The sequence below is a fragment of the Dermacentor silvarum genome, chromosome 8, assembly GCF_013339745.2.
Source record: "Dermacentor silvarum isolate Dsil-2018 chromosome 8, BIME_Dsil_1.4, whole genome shotgun sequence".
Lineage (NCBI taxonomy): Eukaryota > Metazoa > Arthropoda > Arachnida > Ixodida > Ixodidae > Dermacentor > Dermacentor silvarum.
Window position 1 is genome coordinate 51360683 of NC_051161.1, and position 21458 is coordinate 51382140.

The 21458-nt window shown below is 49.6% G+C and overlaps 1 protein-coding gene across 2 annotated transcripts in view; it reads right to left on the minus strand.

Moving 5' to 3' along the window:
• Positions 1 to 7906: 7906 nt before the first annotated feature.
• LOC119462663 (PR domain zinc finger protein 1) overlaps positions 7907 to 21458 on the minus strand; it is a 137463-nt gene continuing 123911 nt past the window's right edge. For both annotated transcript variants that reach the window (XM_037723973.2, XM_049672051.1), the window contains 3 exons: positions 18927 to 19103; positions 15467 to 15839; positions 7907 to 14689 (listed from right to left, as the gene is read on the minus strand). In XM_037723973.2, the coding sequence (XP_037579901.1) occupies positions 12642 to 14689; positions 15467 to 15839; positions 18927 to 19094 (2589 nt within the window). In that variant the 5' untranslated portion in view covers positions 19095 to 19103 and the 3' untranslated portion in view covers positions 7907 to 12641. The remainder of the gene's footprint in view (positions 14690 to 15466; positions 15840 to 18926; positions 19104 to 21458) is intronic.

Consider the following 21458-nt stretch of genomic DNA (forward strand, 5'->3'; position numbering starts at 1 on the left):
AATTTTTTTATGTGTGTGTTTTATATACCTTGGCGTAAACATTTGTGTTCGCGTTATCTCATGGACAAGTGTACTTTTTTGCGGCCAGGTAGACGCGCAGCGGTGTCCGTATTAGATACAAAATACGACACTGCAATATGAATTCCGCAAGGGCGCGAGTTCGTGGCGATACCTTCCGCTCGATTATACGCTACTCTAATCGTCCACTGTTCACGGCCAGCTGACCCCATCTCTAACGCGAGCCGGGTGTCGTTCTGAGCCTTGGCGAAGTTGACCAACGAAGCGCGAAAAGGAATGGCATCGGAAAAGGCATCGCTACAAAATCGCGGCCCAAGTCGTGCCTCTTTATTATTCAGTATGTAGTACACGAGCTGATGTCGAATGTTAAGGTTTAAAAAGTCGCCAAAATCTTCAAGTAGAGATAAGACTAAGAACAGACGCTGTGGCTTTTTTGCATTATGATGATGGCCATGATCTGCGGTGACCACTGGGACCCTTCCGAATTATAACCGAGTTGCCAAATGGAAGTTCGATTTATCTATACCATAGTTAGCGTCCTTGCGAAAAATACAGAAACTAATGAATGCGTCAATCAGTAATAGATCAAGGACATGAAGCCTGGGTAAAAGCACATGAGACTGAAAATCTGGTGAAGTTCCAGTACGCGCGATCCTCCTACGTGTCATCTGGCGAGAATGAATGGTAGGGTGATTATCCAGGACGTAGAGTACCATCCAAGTATGCATCTGAACCTTGAATTGTATTCAATTGTATTTTATAGATATTATTCTTCATACTAGCTGTGGCAACAGTTATAAGCTCAAAACGGGTTTTGCTGTGTCCACGCATCTGCGAGTACTTTTGATTGCACCTTTGTCGTCGTCATCGTGTGCCATTGGTACGGATTGTGTTGCGCGTCACGGCCAAGAATGCAACAAGGAATATGAAACGGCGATTGTTTGTAGGAAGTGTGTTTGTATCGTTTGTTTGAATTAAATTACGTGCCAAAACCACGATCTGATTATGAGGCATGCCGTAGTGGGGGACTCCGGAAATTTGGACCACCTGGGGTTCTTCATCATCATCATCAGCCTATATTTATGTCCACTGCAGGACGAAGGCCTCTCCCTGCGATCTCCAATTACCCCTGTCTTGCGCTAGCGTATTCCAACTTGCGCTTGCGAATTTCCTAACTTCATTTCCCAACTTCTTTAATGTGCACCTAAATCTAAGTACACGGGTGTTTTCGCGCTTCGCCCCGTCGAAATGCGGCCGCCGTGGCAGGGATTCGATCCCGCGACATCGTGCTCAGCAGCCCAACACCATAGCCTCTGAGCAACCACGGCGGGTGCATACATCGTTTGTTTCTTCATTGTGTCCTTGCCCGTAACGCGTTACGTAATCTGCACCCCCCTCCCCCTTACACTCAGCTGAAAGGGGCACTAAAGGGACATTAAACTGAATCAGTTTCGGTTTAGAAAGTGTTTCGTTTCGTTGATTTCGCGCTAATACATTGATTATTTGACGAGAAATTAAATAAAGTTCCATTTTTAAGTTTTGCGTCGAAACGCGAGAGTCCGTACGTGTGTGTGATGTCACAGACTGGAAAGTTATTTTTCCCCATTTCGGCCGTTGTTGTTCAGAAAATATTCTTGAACCTTCCCAAGATTAAGCCTTTCGCTCTTTTAGAATAAAACGTAGTGCAATTCAACTAATCTCGAGCAGATGGCATCAAAATCCGTGACGTCCTGACAAGCTGGCGTCGCGTCTCTTCTGGCTTACCGAGCGTCCTGACACGGTAGGAGTTGCTTTCCTTGATATGGTGGAAGAGAACGTACTGACGGAGATCAAGTTATTTTTTGCTCTTTAGTGTTTTTTACTTACTCTTTTAGCAAAACTCTCGTTTATACACCGAAGCACAAAAGTAACTGGAACGCCCATGTATTTCGTTCCAAACTTTGGGAAATGACGTCTCGAAACTGGTGTCTCTCTCCTGGCTTTTGGCCAGGGAATCCGGGCTATTACACCATTCGCATATCCTGCCCCAGGCAGCGCGCGTTCTCCTTCTGGCATTTTCCCTTCGCTTTTTCGGTTCTTGTATTAGACCAAAAGCACCACCCCCCTCCCCAATTTATCCCAAGATACATCTTTTCCTTCATCATTAAATTTTTCCCCACCGATATCCTTTTATGCCGCACAAGCTTTTCAAACACGGCAAGTCGGTGGTCCACACGAAGCCTCCTTGACAGCAGGCCACAGCGTATGCTTTGGTGTTCAGCGGAAAAGAGCAACGTCGCAAACGGCAGAAGACATGCGGCAGTCGTTTGAAGTGTTAGCGCCAGTTCAATACTCGATGCTCCTGTGTAAACAATGGGAAAGTGAGGCTGTGAGCAGAAACTTTGCGGTGCTCTTTGCGGTGCTCTTTGCAGTGACATAGAAACTAGGTAGGCCTGAACAAACTTTTGGCAACCTCAGCTCATTACAACGACAGTTGTATATGTCTGTAGTATTTTGATTGAAAACAGGCTTTAACTCATGGCCAAGTTCGAGTTCTTTCGTTCACATATATCTGAAACTTTCTATTTTTTGCTCGCTAGCATAATGTCGCTGCTAAGGAAGCAGGAATGAACGTTTATTCCCGCCATGATGAGTCAGTGGCTAAGGCGCCTTCTGTTGCTGGTCAGTTCTCATGTACTTGTATTTTTGGTGCACGCTAAAAAACAAAAAGAAAAATAAAGAAAAAGAAGGGGAAAAATGTCGCAGTTTCGCCCTAAAGGCGAAGCATCAATTGCGATAGCAAATTGGTAGAGAGCTATTCGGAGTAGGGATAGTAGTTTTATCGGCTGCATAAACTTGGACACATTCGCTTTCTAACTGAATTTACAAGCGTGGTGTCATCGCGCACAAGCAACCATGAATAGATCACACTGAATGACCGCAGACAACGACTGTCAAAACGCTGGCAGCAAGCGCAGCCGCTACAGCGGGCGAAGAATCGTGCGGTCTATCGCTTCAACGGAAACTGATCGGCGAATGCACAGCGCATACAAAGGTCAGAGCCGTGTGGAGATAAAAGACGGTGCGGGCGACCGCCACCACAGCCAGTGCAAGCGTATTTGTTGGCAGAGTAGAAGCTGCTCCCCCCCCCCCTCCCTCCCCGCGCTGCCTTCCCGCTTTCTTGCTTTCGCGTGGGAGATTGCGTTACCAGTTTCCCTTGCGCTCGGTTGCAAGATACGCATTTGGTGCCGTAGCACAGCGTCGCCCCACCTCCCTCCCCCCATACCCCCACGGCCTTTCGCGCGACGGTCGCGTTTGCTTTCCGCCGTGCGTTGGCTCTCCGTGATAGCGCGCGTCCCCCGCGCGCTCTCACACGCGCATACGGCGCGCGGCGACGATTTTATCGCCCTTGGAATATGTACGGAACCTCACGGCAACGGCGATGGCGACGACGACGGTGACGCCGACGGCAGAATCCGGTTGAAGTGTCCATATAATTGCTATCGCAATAAAAAGAAGAAAAGCCTGTTGGTTGAAATTAATCCGGAGGCTCCCACTAGGGCGTGTGCGTTGCTTTGGGAGTCCGACCTCCATCCGAACAGCACCGACGCGAAACATCTCTTCTGTGTCAGTTTGCGGTTAGGAGTTGCCTTCTCAGGAGCTTACTCAGCACTAAATTGGAAAGGTTGGCAAGGCTACATGGACGACCGCGGCTGCAAGGAGAGCATCGACAAGCTCCCATGCCACTCTCTTCGATTTTATTTACAGAGCCGATCGATGTCTCACGCATTGAGGCAACTATACACGATCGTCCACTGTCCGTGCATACGCTACTGGAGTACCGTTTCCACCATTCGTCGACTCGGAAGGTTGTGCAGGCAGTCTCGTGCTTTTTGAGAACGACTGACCTGCATGTGTGAGGGCCTTTGCTGCCCGCACGCTCGCTGCGTCACTCCTTCCTCTCTCTTTTTCTCATCTTCTTATTGCTCTATCCTACTCACCCAGCGTATAGGGCAGTCAACCGTACGTTTATCTACCTATCCCTTTCTTTTCTAGCTCTCTTAGCGGAGACGTCATGTGAACGCGCAGCTGCTTTCAACACTTGCCCTATAGGAAATAACGGTGGAAACTGACACGATGGAGGCAGTTGGCATGAGTAGAAAGGCAGAATGACCATGTTTGATTGGAGCATGCTCACTCCCATGGAACAGTAATCGCAGTCTGAGGGCAGCTGTGCTCAAATCTTGGGCGCTATAACGTAAAATGATTCCAAACTGTTTTGATTCCAAACTCCTGACGTCAAATTTACGTAACCACCGACGCAAGCATCGGGCGGTGACCCGCAGCATTGTCTGAACAACCCAATCAAATACTCTCCTCGTTTATAGGAGGTCACCTTTGTTCGCTTTCAAAACCAATAACATTGTCTACACTCGGTGGTTTTTCTTATCTAATTGGATGACAAGAGGCGAGGAGCACGCTAGAGGGTTTCGATGGGGCCAAGCCAGTACAGTGAAAATAGATAACCGCATGAAGAGGGTGGTGCCAATTTTTCCGATTGGTCCGCTTCGCCTTACTTAGCTTGCGGTGGCTGGTCGAAAATCGCGGCGGCGTGCTACGATAGGATAAAAATGCCGCTAAAACGCATCCTCAGCAAGGAAGAGTTGGCAGAGCGATGTCGTATGCATGCAGAAAGGGCTCGATAACGTTTTACTGCCACGCAAAAATTTTTATCATGCGCAAATAAATACATGCTCACCGGCAGGTGCGAGTAGCGAGGGCCTGAGCGATCGGCGGGCAACCATCTTCTATTCCTTTCGGAACGGGGCAGTCTGTGGCTATTCCGAAAATTTTTCAGCTTTGTTCGGCATATTAATGCATTTTTTTTCGCGTACACGTCACTTTGACGTGATGAGTTTTCGCGGTTTTGTGAGGTCGCGTGACAGACAGGCGAAGTGGGCGTAACCAGAAAACATTAGACCAATAGCATAGGGTTAATGGTGAAAAGGCGTCGAATCAAGAATGATTATTTTTCTTTTGTGCGGTTTAATCATGCATAATCAGTGTGTACACGTTATATCAGATGGGGAGCTATCGCGGTTTTCGTGACGTCGCGTGACAGACAGGCGAAGTTGGGAGTGGCCCGAAAATGTTTTGACCAATCGTGGAGGGTGATTGCAGAAATTGGAATCAAAACAGTTTGGAATCATTTTACATTATAGCGCCCCTTGTCTCTATAAGGCCAATTTGCGGCTTTGACATCCACGCCTTTCAGTTTATGAAACTGAAACTCAATTTATGAAACAGCCAGATGTGGCATAGAAAGTAGAAATGCAGTATGTGTTAGGCGCTATGCACATGCGCATAAGTTGAAAAGGGTAAAGAACAAGCGTTATAGCAACGACATTATTTTCACTGTTCCGCTCCCGGCATTCTATAGACGTTTTGCCATAGCCTGTAGTCCAAAACACACACACAAAAAAATATATACTGATCCAACACGCACCTGTGTTAGAATCTATGTGAAGCGAAACCTTAGTGAATCGGTTAATTAAATGCACTCCTAGTGCATTTTTACACTTGCGTTTGTTTACACGCTATGTAGTATGCAATTTCATGTAATGTTTATACTTACGCGATACGCCGTTAATAAGTTATGCTGAAATGAAAACACCAATATGCAAAGGGCATCGCAGATGACCCCTCCAGTAGTACACGTCTTCTGTTTCAGACCGACTCCTTTCTTCTTGCTTTTTCCTTGTTTTTTTTTTTTTTTTTTGTATGTCCGATGGCGCAGATTACCCGGACAACTGGCAGGGGGTGGAACCTCCTGAATTGAACAGCGTACCAGAAAAATCCTACGCTGCAGAGTTCTTTGCCCGCTTGCTAGAACTATCACGTCGATCTCGCCCGCTCCCTTGAGATGCCGTGAGATTGAAATCTCTGCGATTATAATAAAAAATCCGGAAGCCTATACTTAAGCTTATTTTTATATTTATACACTCTTTATATTTGGTTAAAGGGACCAAACTAATTTGTAACACTAAGTCAGGTTTTCGTTCATGTGCTGGAAAAGCGTTGCTTAGAGGAAATCAGGGCGAAATTTTCCCTTCTACAGTATCGCGCCGTAACATCAGCGCCGGTATATACGTCAGCGTGACGTCACAAATTTCAAGTTATTTTAGACATTTCGGACATTTTGGCGCCGGGCAAGCTCTCGAAGCCAACTAGGTCGAGCTTTCCGCCCTTCAACATTACGATGCTTTCCTTCTTTACCGAAAAGCAATTACCTAGACCCGAGTGTACGTTGTCAAAAGTTCATGACGTCACACCAAGCTGATGCGTGAACATCACGGCGGCGGCGCCACCTGTTTCTATAGGTTTTGCGTATTTCCTGCATGGCTTACCAAGTCTCCTTTCGCCGTAATGGCCGTTTTGCTATAGCTAGTAACTGCTACGTGTAATTTACTAATCCAGCTCTGCTCAACCCCTTCCTTTAATGTCACTTTAACGTTGCTGCATGTATGCTTACCCTTTTCATTTTATTTCTGTTTCTTACCTTGTAAGCAAGCGCTTACACGTGTAGAGTCCATTCTTGCATCTTGTTTGGCGAAGGCGATATATGTCTTGTAGTAAGTTCAAACATGAGGCCATTGGTATGGTTTGTGTGACACGAAACATTTATTTTTCTTATGATTCCACATTCGACACTTGTGGCGAGCACGACAGAATAGAGCACGTCGCCAATACTGGCGTGAAGGGGGCAAATGTCGCGATGTAATGAAAGTCAGGAAAAGCTTTGCAAGGGCAAAAGAAAAAAAAAAGAAAGACACTTGAGAAATGGGAACAAAGCCGGCGAGTTTCTTCATTTGAAAACCTGTAATAAGTACAAGAGGTGCGTACGTAATGAAAGTCTGCCACGACCCTCTTTCTTTTGTTTTCTGTCTCTTTTAAGATAATTGAGTCCTTACACAATGTAGAGAATAGGTAAGGAACCTAATGAACAGGAACGGTTTACGAGTTCAGCCGTGCAGCTAAACCAACGACGATTGACAGTAAGAGATATACAGTGATACAACATGTAGAGCCAATGGAGCCGGAAGTTGGTATCAACTTCCGGTGGGGGATACTACGGCACTGCGTGCGTATGCGTGGAACGGTGGACCCGACAGGTCGTCATCAAAGAACGAGTATGTCAAGGTTAGGTTCGGCGCACAGTAATAATCTGGTGTTAATATTGCGTTCCGAAAGTTGCACTACATGTGCAACAAGAGGGTAAATCAGTTTTGAGCAGCGCCGTAGCAGCAAATAGTATAATACAAGGCATTACAAGGCATTCATTTTAATTATGGCAAGTGACGAGTCTTTACAAGGCGACAGGCAGTTACATTTTTTTTTTTTTTAGGCTCGGAAAATGCCGAAGCGCTGGCATTGATCACACGTCGGTAACGAAGTTTGTGCGTTCTTTGACATCACCAGTTCCACCGTCCCACACGTGTCATCACTAGGAACATGTAATGTATTGCGGTACAGGGACATTTCTTATTGAACGTCAACTGTATGGAAAAATGGAATCAAAGGGCATCTCCAATGGCGGCAACTTCAACAAGGGGCACAGCTAAGCAAGCCGTGTGGTTCGAGAAGTTTAGGCAAGACTTGCGCAATGACTTGACTTTTGGTCGAATCGAAATGCAGGAAATGTTAAACATGTTATTGTTTTCGTGCGTCCTTTTCAGCTTGTGACTTATCAATGTCACATTAATAAAATGTTATGATTCCATTTCCTGTTCAAGTAATCGCCATAGAAGAAGCAAACACCAACAGTCGGCAGATAGGTTCACATGAGCAAGAACAAATATGTTATGCGCCCTCTTCTTAGTATAGAAAGCTTCCAATATTTTTTTCTCACTTTATTAACGACGAACAGACGACAAGACGCTAACCAGAAATGCAGACAATGCAAAAAAAAAAGAAAATAATAACGGCACACGAATTGTCAATTGCACTTTTCAAAAAAAAAATGTCTTAGGCGAGGAATGTACATACGAGATCTGTAAGCTTAACCCTTGCAACTGCATCGTCTTCGCTAACCATTTAGCAGTTATAGTAACGTCATTGCAAACTGCAAGGTGCTTACGTCGAACACAGGTGTCGGGGATGTTGGCAAGAACTGGACCTATAGTAAGTCTGTGTTCCGGGAAAGGTAAGCCAGGCATGCAATCTGGTAGAGACAGGCGAACAACACGTCACCTATTCTTCTGAAGTGCTAACATCGACAACCCGGATCAGTAAATTTCTTGCACTTTTATTTGAATTGAATGGCCTACTTTTGTCCATTGTCCATTAAGGCATCGAATATAGGTCTACAGAAGCATGGCGGGCCTAAATTAAGATCAAAACATCACGGCTCATTTTCTTCGGCCTTGATCGTAGCGAACCGGGTCATCACTGTACCAGCAGCGAAGAGTTGAAGACGAAACTGGAAACCAATCCACAAAAATCCCTTGGATCCAATGCCGACTTTGTCTCCATGTAACGACAGCTCTATTTTCAGTCAAATGTATGACAAATTAAGCAATGTTTCGAGCGAACAGAGCGTTGTCAAGAAGAGAGGATGGCACCAGAGAGCATAATTCGAGCTTTGGTTTTCACTTTTGAGAAACAGTGTGCTGTAACCAGGTGTTCGGTTGCTATGGACGTGTTGCTGCCTGTTGAGAATGTTTCATTGCGGTTTTCTTCGGACTCGCCTCGCTATTCTGATGTGTGTCGTCGAGATGGCAGAGAGAGAAACAGAGAGAGATATATATATAATTTTGACCAAGAGCGGTGGCGTGAACAGAACGTGTGTCGAACACGGTTACGCGCGGCGTAAGAGAGAACAAAAATATTTTATATTATATATCTGACGATTTAAAAAGGACGGGGGCAAGGGAAAAGTGGGGGAGGGGGGGGAGGAATATATCGAGCGTAATATACTTGATCCACCAGTCTGTTTTGTCGAGGACGATAAATAACCCATCATATCTCCAAGGTACGACGATTACTACTACTATAATATCGGCCAGAGCTGGCTCACGAGACAAGGACTAAGATCACACGTAGTACGGCGCAAGAACATTTGGGGGTTTGTGTTGTTTTGTTTGTTTGTTGGAGACGTGAAATGCTGTGCAAGTGTTCTTGTGTGAATGTGTTTGACGCCCCTTGTCGGGTCGCTCAAACTGCGTCTCTGTGTCTGTCCGCACTGCTTGAACGAACGACATTTACACATGCCCGTCACACACGACTCCCGCGCGTGTTTTTTTTTTTCTTCTTCTTCTTCTCAACTATATGTACAAGCGTGTTTTGTGACAATAAATACCTCGGGTGGGGACGTTCCTTTCATCTTTCCCCATGCTGTGAAATGCAATACCGCGCAGTCGAAATCGCGAAAGAGAAAATGTAATCATCGCGTGAGGTAAACTTTCAAATTCTAAAGAAAAATAAAAAATAATAATAAGGCCCACCCGTTCGATACACGAAGTGCGGCTGCAGCGGTTGCTGTTTTTATTTTTTTATGTTTTCGTTATTTACGAAACAATTTCTTCGGAACCCTGCAAGGTTAAGTAGAAATGAGGAAGGTTGTGACGTAAATCTACAAAGGAAAGCAGCACAGGTTCGTCAGAAATACAGCTTCGTAATTCAAGCAAACAATTCGTTCTGGCCAGGGAATGGAGCCTAGCACCACCATTCTTTCGGAGGCAGACGCTCTGCCTTGGCAGCTATGACGTGGCAGCGCGAATGCGATTTAATCGACAGTTGCAAGCGTGGAACATTTATTGACCAATGAACTCTGCGGAGCCCCGTGAGGTGGGGTAAGGCTTCGTAACAAAGGAAAGACGTCATCAACCACGCTGTGGTATGAAGCTACAAAGAAAACTAGATTGCTCAGAACAAGAAAGCGTAAATATTCTTTGTAGCTTCATTATGCACTATGCTAGATGACAACTTTCCCTTGCTTTCGTCACTTAAAACGACACAGTGTTTCAGGATTGGAACGGAGGATTCGCAACTGTGGCGAGAACACTCGTGCGCAGAATATGGCCGCTTACGTTTGTAGAAAACAGACTGCCGTAACTGCTGGGTCACTTGAGACGGGATCGACCAATCGCTGAGCAAGGTGAGAAAAGCAAGAAATATTTGCGTCGTATTCTTGTACTAGCCCGTTCGGGTGTCCTCAAGAGTGTGCTTAGAGAAGACATGCCCTTCTCGAATGGTTTCACGAATAAATCATTAAACATGTCATCATACAAGTACTTAAACATACTGCGGGCATTTTGTTATTTTCCTTCTTAGTGCCAATAAGAGAGATCTAGGGAGAGATTGTATCACTCCGTAGCTGATCCAAACTGAAGACATCTTTTCACTTGCACTTAAATCTAAGTATACGAGTATTTCACATTTCACCTCCATCAAAATACGGCCGCCGTGGCCGATTTTTGTTCTAATTTGTCTGCACGTAACTATCACAAACTATAGGACTCACGCTTTATCGTCAGTTTCCTTGCTTTTTATCACCGTCAGCGACAGCTCGAAACTGTTTCGATTTTGGGTGATCTTTTCAATTCGAAGCCACGTTGTCGTAATGAAAAGTGTAAAGGTGCGACCACACTAGACGGTAAACCACGCGCGGCAAGAACGCACGCCCTCTCGCGACTCCGCGAGGAATCATCGCTGGTACCAGCCGCGGTGACAAGCACTGCTGCCACCTGGTCCCAGAGCGCGGAGATAAATCCCAACGGCTCGTTGACGCTACCACGCGATAGCCACAGCGATAGCCACGGTAATAGCCAGGGTGATAGCCACGGTGATAGCCATGCCAACATTGGCGCGTCTGTGGACGCGAGCAGCTCGCCGCGCGAGGTTTTCTCCGCTTGGAGCGACCGCATCTTAATGGCTCATGATTTGTGCGGACAGACAAAGGACTACCTCATAGATACCGCAGATAACAGCATCGCTTCTTTCGGTGGGAATACTTAAAAATGGGCAGGAGCGGAATGGTGCGCATGCGCCAACTGACCGGCAGCCAGCGATTTCCCAGACTGCGTGTGCACGGGGGAAATTGACATAAAAAAACAGGGGGGAAGGGGAAAAAACAACGGAAGCGAGCGATGAACCCCGAGGAAGTGTATGTTACGACACCACCCACACGATCACTTCCTAGGTCTGCGTTATCAAGCGCCTGGTCACTTCGCTATACTTCGATAACTGGCTCTTCTAGAACCGCCTCGAGTGGCGCTTTTTGATTGGAACCAAGTCGCACTGAGCGAGCACGATGCACGATCGCGTTGAGCACGATGCGTAGCAAGAGAAGCGAACTGTATACGATCCGTGGATGATGTCGATGTTGCACGAAGATTGTGAGAGGATTGGGGCCGTCAAGAGACGAGACGAGCACGGAGGAAGGAAAGAAATACTTATATAACAATCGTAAAGCTAGGAGGGAGCATCACGTGACAATTTTGAAGCCTAGCGATAAAATTAAGGAAGGAACGATCTCGGAAAAATGTGTCCTTTCCGCGTGACAGGCCAGTGGTAGCTCCTAGCCGCCTCGCTCAGGTTGTAAAGAGTGTGGATAGAGTGGCTACCACGGAGGCAAGAAATTCCATCCACGGAGGCTACCCTAACCGCGCCCAGGGCCGATCCGTGGCACGAGTGCCACTGAGAGCTACCACGAAGGAAACGACACCTTGAACCACAGTTTCGTAATAATACTATGGAGGAAAACCTGACGTTATTGTCAGCGTGCACCGTCAGTGTGCCTGTTGAGTCAGCATGGGAAAGTTGGGCAATCTAAAGAGCTGCCTAAACTTCGCACTTTTAATGGCCTGGGCAAAATTGTGGATTCTCGTGCGAACCTTCTTGGAGATCACTCTTCATCGCAATTTTCGCTTGTCTGGCAAAGATTAGCCTCGTTTAGTATCTGATAACATTTGTATCAGGAGAAAACGCGATAAAAATTTTTTCTATGGTAAAAATGCTTAAGTGCTCTGAATAAATTCACTGAGGCACACCAGGCAACACTGCTCCGCAACAAAAAACGAAGTGCAGTGTGCTTTCTCAACGAGGTCAGTGCTAAATCACCGAAATACTTGTTACGCCCATTATTCCCATGACTTCATTCTGAACGATAGCGTCAGATTTCCCTCCAGTACCGGCCACGAACGGTTCGGCAATCACGCGCAAGGCCCAATTCCAAAGAGTCAACGCGCCGATTTGTCCCCCGAAGCGAGTAAGAGAAGGGTAGGGGGACGCGGCGTCACAGGAGTATAGAGGATGTTGGCTTTGCCGAGTCAAGCTGCCTGAAGTCAAGCTCCCTCCTAAGTTCTTTCCCTTCCTCCACGGAAACAAGACGCACCGCCGCTCCTGGAATGTGTATGGAAATAGTGGCCGGCCGGCCCGCAGCCCCCCGCGTCTCGGCCGCGCGAAACAATAAATACGGTCTCGATCAAAGACCGGTGAGAGAGAGATACCGAGCACGCGCGCGCCCGACGTCGCGTTGCGCGATTTTGTGAGAATGGCCACCCGGGCCCATGACTTGAGTTTTGCTTTGTACAGAGTTCGCGCACAAACCATCTGCGCGGAGAAGCGCACGCAGGCGCGCACAGTCACTCTTTGTCTCTGTCGGGCGTCGGGTGGCACTTCTTGGAGAGGTCGTCGTCGGGCGACGCCGGGCCGCTGCTGATGACCGACGTCTTGGGCCGGTCGGAGCGGTGGTAGGGTGACGGGTAGTCGCTCTCCTTGCTTGAAGGTGGTGGCGGCGCGTGGTGTAACGCAGGGGGGTACTCGTCGCCGGGGCTGGCCGGGCCGAGCCCGTGGTGAGACAGGCCCGCGGGGTGCCTCTCCATCGCCTGGGACGGCGGAGGGGACAGTTCCATGGGACCATAGTCGTAGCCGTTGGGACCCTTGTCGAGCTCCATGTCCAGGACCATGTTAGGCTGGCACGACGTGGTCTTCCAGTGCGTCCGCAGACCCGAGGCGCTGATGTACTTCTTCTTGCATGTCTGGCAAGTGTACGGCCTCTCGTTGGTGTGCAACCTTTTGTGCAACTTGAGGTGCACGAACTGGGTGAACTTGGCTGGGCAGAGGTCGCAGGCGTACGGTTTCTGGCCCGAGTGGAGCCGCAGGTGCGTCTTGAGGTTGCTGGTGCTGCTGAAGCGCTTCTTGCAGACGTCGCACTGGTGCGGTTTCTCGCCCGTGTGCACCAGGTGGTGCTTCTGTAGGTGGGCCAATTGCGTGAACGTCTTGCCGCACACGGAGCACGTGAATGGTCGCTCTCCGGAGTGCGTGCGCAGGTGCACCTTGAGGTTGGACAGCTGGCCGAAGGTCTTGTAGCAGATGTTGCACTCGTAGTGCATCTTGCCGTCCTTCTTCTTGAGCGGGTACGGCAACGACCGGTAACCCCGTGGGTTGGAGCCCGGCGAGTAGGGCCTGTTGCTTCCGGGCGAGCTGCCGCCGGACGGCGGGAGTTTGCCGCTCTCCGCGGACATGGGCAGCATCGCGTGGTGAGGTCCATGGTGCCCGCCAAACTCGGGCAACTTCGGGTAGGGTGGCATGGCCGCCGACGGGGACGCGAGCGACGAGTGCACAGTCTCGGGAACGGAGTACGCGTACATATTGAAGTGCGCCGGCGAGAACATGGGGGCGATGCCGTTCATGTAGAGGTAGTTCGCCGGCGCCGAGCCCGGAACGCCGTAGCCGGGGCTGACGGCAGACGACACGGCGGGCTGCTGGTGCGCTTTGTCCGTGGAGTCGGGACTGTGCATCTCGGGGCTGCCGCCGTTGCTGCTGCTGCCCGGGTGGTAGCGGATGCTCTTCTTGTGCGGGAACACGAGCGGCGGCGGTGGCCCCGGCTGGTGGCCTCCCTCGCCCGAGGTGTCCGGAGCGGCCGGCTGCGACACGTCGCTGGACACGATGACCCGCACGGGCTCCTTGAGCGACTCGCGGCGCAACGCGGGCGCCTCGGGGCCCGCGGCGGCGCGCTCCTGGTACCGCTGCAGAAGCAAGTTCTCGAGAATGCCAGGAGCCGGAGGACCCTTGGGGCTCTGCGGTGAGATCCTCTGGCCCATGCCCTCGTAGGTGGAGAAGGCCGAGCTCGCGCTACGCTCCAGCACGTCCTCAGTGAACCGGGGCGCGCTGGCGTACTTGGGACTGGCTGGCTCGTGCAGCGCGCCCAGTCGCTTCTCGTCGTCGTGCCGTCGTGAGGCGGCGTCCGGCGAGCTCGAGCTGTTGGGCCTCGGGTTCTCGTCGCTGGTGGTGACCACCGCGGGCGGCGGCGTGGTGGGCCCGCCGCTGCGGTAGTGGTACGCCTTGGGCATCTTGATCTTGACCTTCCGGAACTCGTTCTGCGACGACTTGTCGGGCTGCTGCTGCTGCTCGGCAGCGACGACGGCGACCGACTCGCACTTGTCGTCTCGCTTCTCCGCCTTGTCGCTGCCGCCGGTTGACGGCTGCTTGCGCTTGGCCTTGACGCTGAAGTCGAGCACATAGTTGTCGCTGTCGCTGTCACTGCTGTCCTCGGGAGGCGTGAGGCCGTCCTCAGGACCGCCATTGCTGTGGTAGCCCTCGTCGCTGCGAGTGCTGCCCTCGGGCGGCGTCAGCTGGTGCGGCCGGGAGAAGTAGGCGTCATCCTTGACCGCTGGCTGCAGTTGCTCCCCTGCGCGACCAAAGAGAAGAGTGAACGTGCTTAATCGCGATTTCGCATTCGAATGTGCTTCCCTTATAGGCGAAGCTGCTCTGCCACTGTAACTTTAGCGACCTGTTCTGTGCATGGTGGTCTGACCTGATCTGTGCATGGCAATAGGCTTACTAATGGTGGTCATTGGTTTAATCGCCTACCTGATAAGAATATATATAAAATGTAAGTTCTTAAGCATGCAACAGTTTAACTAGTCATACATCAAAACGTTATGGGACTTCATTATCACCGCATCGCGTGCGATAAGCTGCTCAGTGTCGACGCTATAATCAAAGGATTATGCATAGTCACTTGTTGCATACATGCATCTCAATAAATACCCGACATATATACGCTACTCCACCAGAGCTGCAAATACAGTTTCTCTTTATGAAAAGCGACTTTCTAATGGCTCTTTCCACAAGGCTAGCAGAAGCACTCACAACTGGTCGAAAAGCGTCCCTGCTAGTTTCGAGAATGGTTTGGGCGGCGCCACCGATGCTGGCATGAGCAATCATCAAACACATTTTAGCTCGTTAGAGTGTGCTCCTAGCGAAAAACTGTAAATCTGCAACTTGCGTGTTCAGAAAAAACTGTTCAAAGATGGAACACAGAGTGAAGTAACGAGGTAACCTCACTTCGTTGGGTCGTTCCTGGACTCCGTGTTCGACCTTCGCGCCGTTGTTTCTTAACAGGCCGTGTACCAACCAACCCACGTAAACGTTAAGGGAGAAATGCATGGGCAAAGACACTTACGTATCCTCTGGAGCATAAGCTCTCCGGTGACGGGGTAGCTGAGTCGTTCCGCAAACTCCCGGCAGTACCAGACCAGGAGCTCCTGGTTCGGGTAGATGGGCTTGACGGTGTAGAAGTAGATGTCCTGCTTGACCTGACAGGCGACCAGATTCTGGTTCTCGCTCGAGTAGGCCGGGTTCACGTAACGCATCCAGTTGGCCTTGCTGACGTCGAAGCCGTCCACGTAGTGGAACGAATCGGGCCCGTCGTACACTCGCCAGAAGTACTTGCGGTTCGCGTTGGCGGGAACCTCATCCTTGCGGTACACCTCGCCCATCAAGGGGCCGAACCGTGTGCCTCGCGGGATGTAGTCCGTGCTCCAGACGCCCAGAACCTGCGGGCACAAGGAGAGATCGTTATGTTCATGCACTCTACAAGGACTATGCTTAAAACACTTTCATTTCACTGGCAAGACTCTATAGCCCTTTCGTGACTCATGCATGTGTGCAAGTGCAAAAAAACTGCACGCTTTGCACATACCGTACATTGGACAGACCACTATACAATCAGCGCGTTATTGCACCATCACTCAATCTTCCCTTACATGTCTCTCCATAACCATTTGCCCATGTTGCAAAGCAGCAGGGCGGATACATGCTTTTCCGGCCGGCCTCTCACTTTCTACTATGGTTAAGCTTTTCCATTGTATTTGCCCAATCCAGCTCCTATAATAATTCACCATATTTTTTCCTGACCCTTTCTCCTTCCTTCTTTCTTCGTGCTAGCCCCCTTCTCACATAAAACGCCCTTTAACTGCCTTATTCGAACGATCGCTTGCTGCGTCTGGCCGTTCCGCCATTGTTGGTGGTCTACTATAGGTGTCCCGGGAAAAGTGTTGAGAAAGACCGACCCGCCGGCTGCCGAAAATCGCTAACCAAGGACGCCAACTGCGTCTCAAGCGTGGAGCAGTATGCAAGACTTACTAGACGCTAAATGTTTAAACCAACTATATAGACGGGTACTGAGTCAAGAGCTCCAAAGCGCGAGCAGTAGGCGGCTGGCGTAGGGTTTGCCCGTCATCTTGTTATGTTTTGCTTATCAGGCTTACTGAGCGTTTTCGCTCAGAACAGGCGACAGGATAAACTGTTTGATTAGGGCGAATTTCACGCAAGCAAGCAATGCTACAGCGCTGCGCCGCGCTCTAGAAAGTAGCCACTGGTTGATAACGCCTACAAAAATAACAATGGGGGCCACTCAGGTTCTGGCGAGGATTTTTTGTTGTTGTTGTTGTTACTTCTTTTTGAAGGCTGTGGGGCGTTGATTGGAATCACTTTTCTTTTCCCCGGCAAACACGTGTGTACGTGCAAGCAGACAGTGAGCACTGAGCAGCGTACTTTGTGTTTGTGCAAGAGAGTCGCCAAATTTAGATTGTCGCTAGAAACAATAGCACACCGATCAGAAAGAACGCTAAGCAAGAGCTGCCCTGTTGTGTTGCGTTGATGGAAGCGAATTGAGCGAGCGTACAGTCTGTGATTGTTCCAGCTTCCTACAAGGGCTTCCGACGAAGTCAGCGCTGCTTGGATTCTACGACGGAAACGAGACGACACAACATCAGCAGACGCACGCCCGGTTTCATGGCTCGCTCGAAACTTGATAAGTGAGGCCTTGCCCGATCCACGGCAGCGTTATAGAGCATAAATTACGGCATGCGCACCGTAAGCGCGGATGTACTACATTTGTAGAACAAGAAAGTTCTTGCCTCAAGATAAACGAAGGAGAGGGTACCGTGATACGTAACGTCTCCTACAAGATATGCTTCCTTCACTCGCTAGGCTATGATCTGGCGCTGTCGTCAGCATGGAAAGCTTGAACGCACACTTGGTCTATATAGCACTGGACCTCTCCGGTACGTTATGCGTCCCTGACAGTCCCGGACTGTCCCAAACGCTGCATACCCAACGCTCATTGGATGAAAGCACCACCTCGGGCAGTCCGGGACTATCGGGAACGGATAATCGAAGAGGCCCACTATCTTCTCCGAGGCCAATACCAATTTTCTCACCCACTTGCTTGCACGAGCGCCGCCTGCGATTCTCTGACGGGGACATTTTTCCGTTATACAACCCGAAGACTTTTCTCCGCTGCTCCTATAGCCGCGATGTGACCTGACCGACATTCGCTCGCCTGTGCGTGACGTGTGCCATTGCGTCGTTAAGACGACGCGCTCGAACACGATGCTGGCGGCGATGTCGCAACCGGACGGAAAGCAGCAGTGGCGACCGTGGCCGAAATCGGAGGGGGTTCACGGTCGCGCCGCCGCGCTTTGTTGATGTAACACTGCGTCGTTCGTTCACGGCGGTGCCCTTGAACGGCGATAAGGGTGTCACTGACTTTTTTAGCGCTGGCACCCTATAGCGCTCGGTTATCGCGGAACTGTGTCACTCCAAACACTATCAGCGACTGCGCCGCCCCGACACTGCTATAGCTGTACCCTCCCGCTAGCCCGCTGTAGGCTAGCCTTTGCGCTTGCTTCTTTCTTTTTTTCTTACCTTCACTGCGTGCCGTTTTTTTTTTTTTTTTTCTGCGCGCTGGATTACAGTGCGGAGCTGACCACACCCTGCACTGTCATCTGCAGAACTTCTATAGACATAGAGCAGCCTCCGTGCCAAATTTACGTTTGAAATACGACTGGTTACGTCAAGAAAACCTGGCAAAAAGAAATAGACGTTTTCGACGCCGAAACTTTAGAAAACGCCGCCATTACCATTCGCCGGAAGTGGCGCGTTAACGTTAAAATGCAGCGCAATTCATTGGCGTGACCTCGGAGATAGGCGGCACCCGCGACTGCCCGTGTTGCGCTGAAAAAAAAAAAAAAAAAAATCTCGAAGGCCACGTGCTGAGATTTACTACATATCCCCTAAGGTGCGCGCGTCGCCTGCTTAGCTGCTATTTAGAGGCTGCTAATGAAGAAATGGTACAATTACCAGACCTGCAGGTTTGCAAAGATCGCTTTAATAGTAGGTACTACTAACTCATTTATAACCAATTTAGCCGAAGCGAAGTTTCGTTGCATGCAGTAGGCCATTTTCCCCAATGTAAAGCTAGAGAGAGACAGAAGAAAGGGAGGCAGAGGGGAAGATCCGGTTTGCTACCCACGCTGGGAAGAGAGAGGGAAGGTAAAGTGATATGAATTGTAAAGCTAGCTTTCCTGCGAGACACTTTGCCCAACGAATGATGCCGTAGTTATTTTTGCACATAGATACGACATGGAAAATGCACAGGTACGTGGCTCTCGGGGTGAAACACAAGTGACAAGCCCCAGCATGTGCAGATAAACACTTGATCTTCACTTGAGCGATTACTGGTGCCACCATTAGTTGGCCAGATTTACTTGGCATCAGCCAGCAACTGGCTCGACGTGCGCAGCCACATCGAGTCACATCAAGCCATAGCCAGTATACGGGAAAGGGCCACTACTCACGTCACTGAGCGTCTGGGAGGGCTTGAGCAGCAGGTTGCGAGGCAGGGAGGCCTCCGCCCTGTTGGACAGGCCTTCCTCGCAGGCCTGGTCTCGCACCTGGTACACGGCCAGCTGCTCGAAGTCCGACTCGCGCAGGCTGCTGAGGTCCAGCGATCCATCTTCCATCATACGAAACACCTGCAACAGAGGGACAGTGGCAGTTGAGAACCCCTTCCTGCGAAGCCGTGTGTTTTAGATTAGTGGCCATATGACGCCATGCTAAGCTAAGACACTAAGCTAAGCCTGTTAGGCTTAGCTTAGTTACAAGCTTAGTACAAGCCTAGTTACAAGCTTAGCTTAGTTAAAATACACTAAGCTAAGCCTGTTAGGCTTAGCTTAGTGTATTTTCGGTAGCGAGCGCATGCTTTCCCTGAAGGTGTGCCAAGAACCGTCTCGGACGTTCAGCAAAAGCCGCTGTAGCCTCGTGGGAAGCATCACTCGCCCGTAGTATACACGTATATACAGTTCACGTTTATTACGAACTGCTCGCATTCGTGAAGAGTGCGGAGCAGAGATTAATATCAACAGTGCACAGAGGTGAGTCAGCCTCGTTTAAGAAATGAAATCATGATAAAGAAAGAAATGAAGCCGAAAAGTTATCCAATAGTAACCAAACGTTACTCAGTCCCGCAGAATGACCATGACGATTGCGACTCCTGCTAAAGTTCGGCCTTAAGGGTTGAATGCAACGCAGAGTAAACTAAAAAGAACGAAGTGAGGAATTGCCCTCAAGCGGCACTGCGATCAGAAGCCAACCAAAAGCAACTGTGATCAGAAACACTCAAACGAAGAAAAACAAAAGAGAATGTCGTCATACGTAACGCGATATTCACGACGAATATTCACGGTATCACAACTGACCGTTGCAGAGAAACTCCCACGGTCTACAATTCCATCGTAGAGGTCCGCTTGGACCATAACCGGTGCCAGGGTAGGAACGATCGGATCACAGCCGCTCGTTTCTTTACGGTCGCGGCTAGTGCAGTCGTCGCCGATCACTGTCCTTTTCTGCGCCTACGTGCCGCCAGCGCTGTCATTTTTACAAAGCCTCTTTATCATCTACGCGCTCGCACACGGTAACTCACACACCCCGAAGCGCCCTAAGTAAAAGCGACGTCACACACATGTATATAAAAAAGGAGTATTAAAAGAATGAGGCCGTGGGGGCTACGGCCTAACCCTCCGATAAGCAACCTCGGGCATCTTTCAGGCGCATCATGTAGTAACGAACGATAACATGAAAAAAAAAAGAACGAAAAAAAAAAACCGCTAAGGATTGGGCGGGTGACAAACCTCACTCTAGTGCATCCTCAACGCATCTCTCCGCAACCCCCATGGCGATCGGGTCGGTTCAAACACCTCGGGTTTTTGGTATAAATGCTGCTCCGAGCAGATAACCTAGACCCGCTATCGCCCGCCAAGTTCAAGGCCGGGCTGACGTCGCAACGTTGCCCGACCCACCGCGTCATCATCATCATCATTATATCATCGCCCCTCCCAGCCATCCTTTTCCCCGCCCTTATCTTTTTTTTTTTCTTCACCAATCTGGAACCTTCTCGTCCCATTGATGTAAATCGACGACCTCCTGGAAGGCGGAGCACAACTATTCGACCACCGTTATATAAGCGTCAGAACTTGTACGAATGACACAAGCTTACACACTGATAGTACCACTTGGATAGTACTGAAGAGCGACGTATCTCGGAGACCGCAAGGCACTAATGCGCTTGGATTTTCGAAAACCCGATGATGGTTGCTTTCGACATCTTTTTATTAAGGACGCTAAACGTCAGATTGACTCTGCGGTATTGTTCTAGGGTCTCTCCTTGGTCTGGTGTTCCCCTAAATGCGATGAAGTCACGACTGCTCAGACGTTTCGAGCAAGTTTGGTACAAAAGACATAGCTATTGAGGTCTCGAGCCCGAAGTTTCTAGAACATACAGTGGAGGCAGGCAAAACAGCTCGAAGACAGAAGAGTTTGACATCAAGGATGGTATCCGCGATAGCGCGAAACGCCAGAACATGTAAGCAAGTTTCTATTGGTGAGACACCCAAGCCAAGGCAAATCATGCAATATATTCAATAAGTCAAGGGAAACGTGAAACCAAGCGAGTCGGTCGGTGTACCAGTCAGTCGCAGTAAGTCAGAGTCAGTCAGTACCAGTGGTAGTACCGACTATAACTGGTACTGGAGTAGTACCACTGGACGCCTCGGCTTGGCGGTCCCAGAGTGTACCACGTGGTCCTACTCGGATGTATCATCGGTAGACGGGGAAGCGCGAGCTCCTCTGGCCTGCTTTCGGGCGGGAATCCTCGAACTCGCTTAGTTCGTATTATCCCCCTATACGGCCGAACATATTCACCCAAGTGAAATTCCTTGGTGCAGAGCAGAGGGCGAAGAGAGAGAAAGAGAGCTAAAGGGAAGTTGCTAAACGCTTGGGACGAGTTCTTTAGCTGAACATGCCTTCCCCATACTACATACTGCCTAGACGCG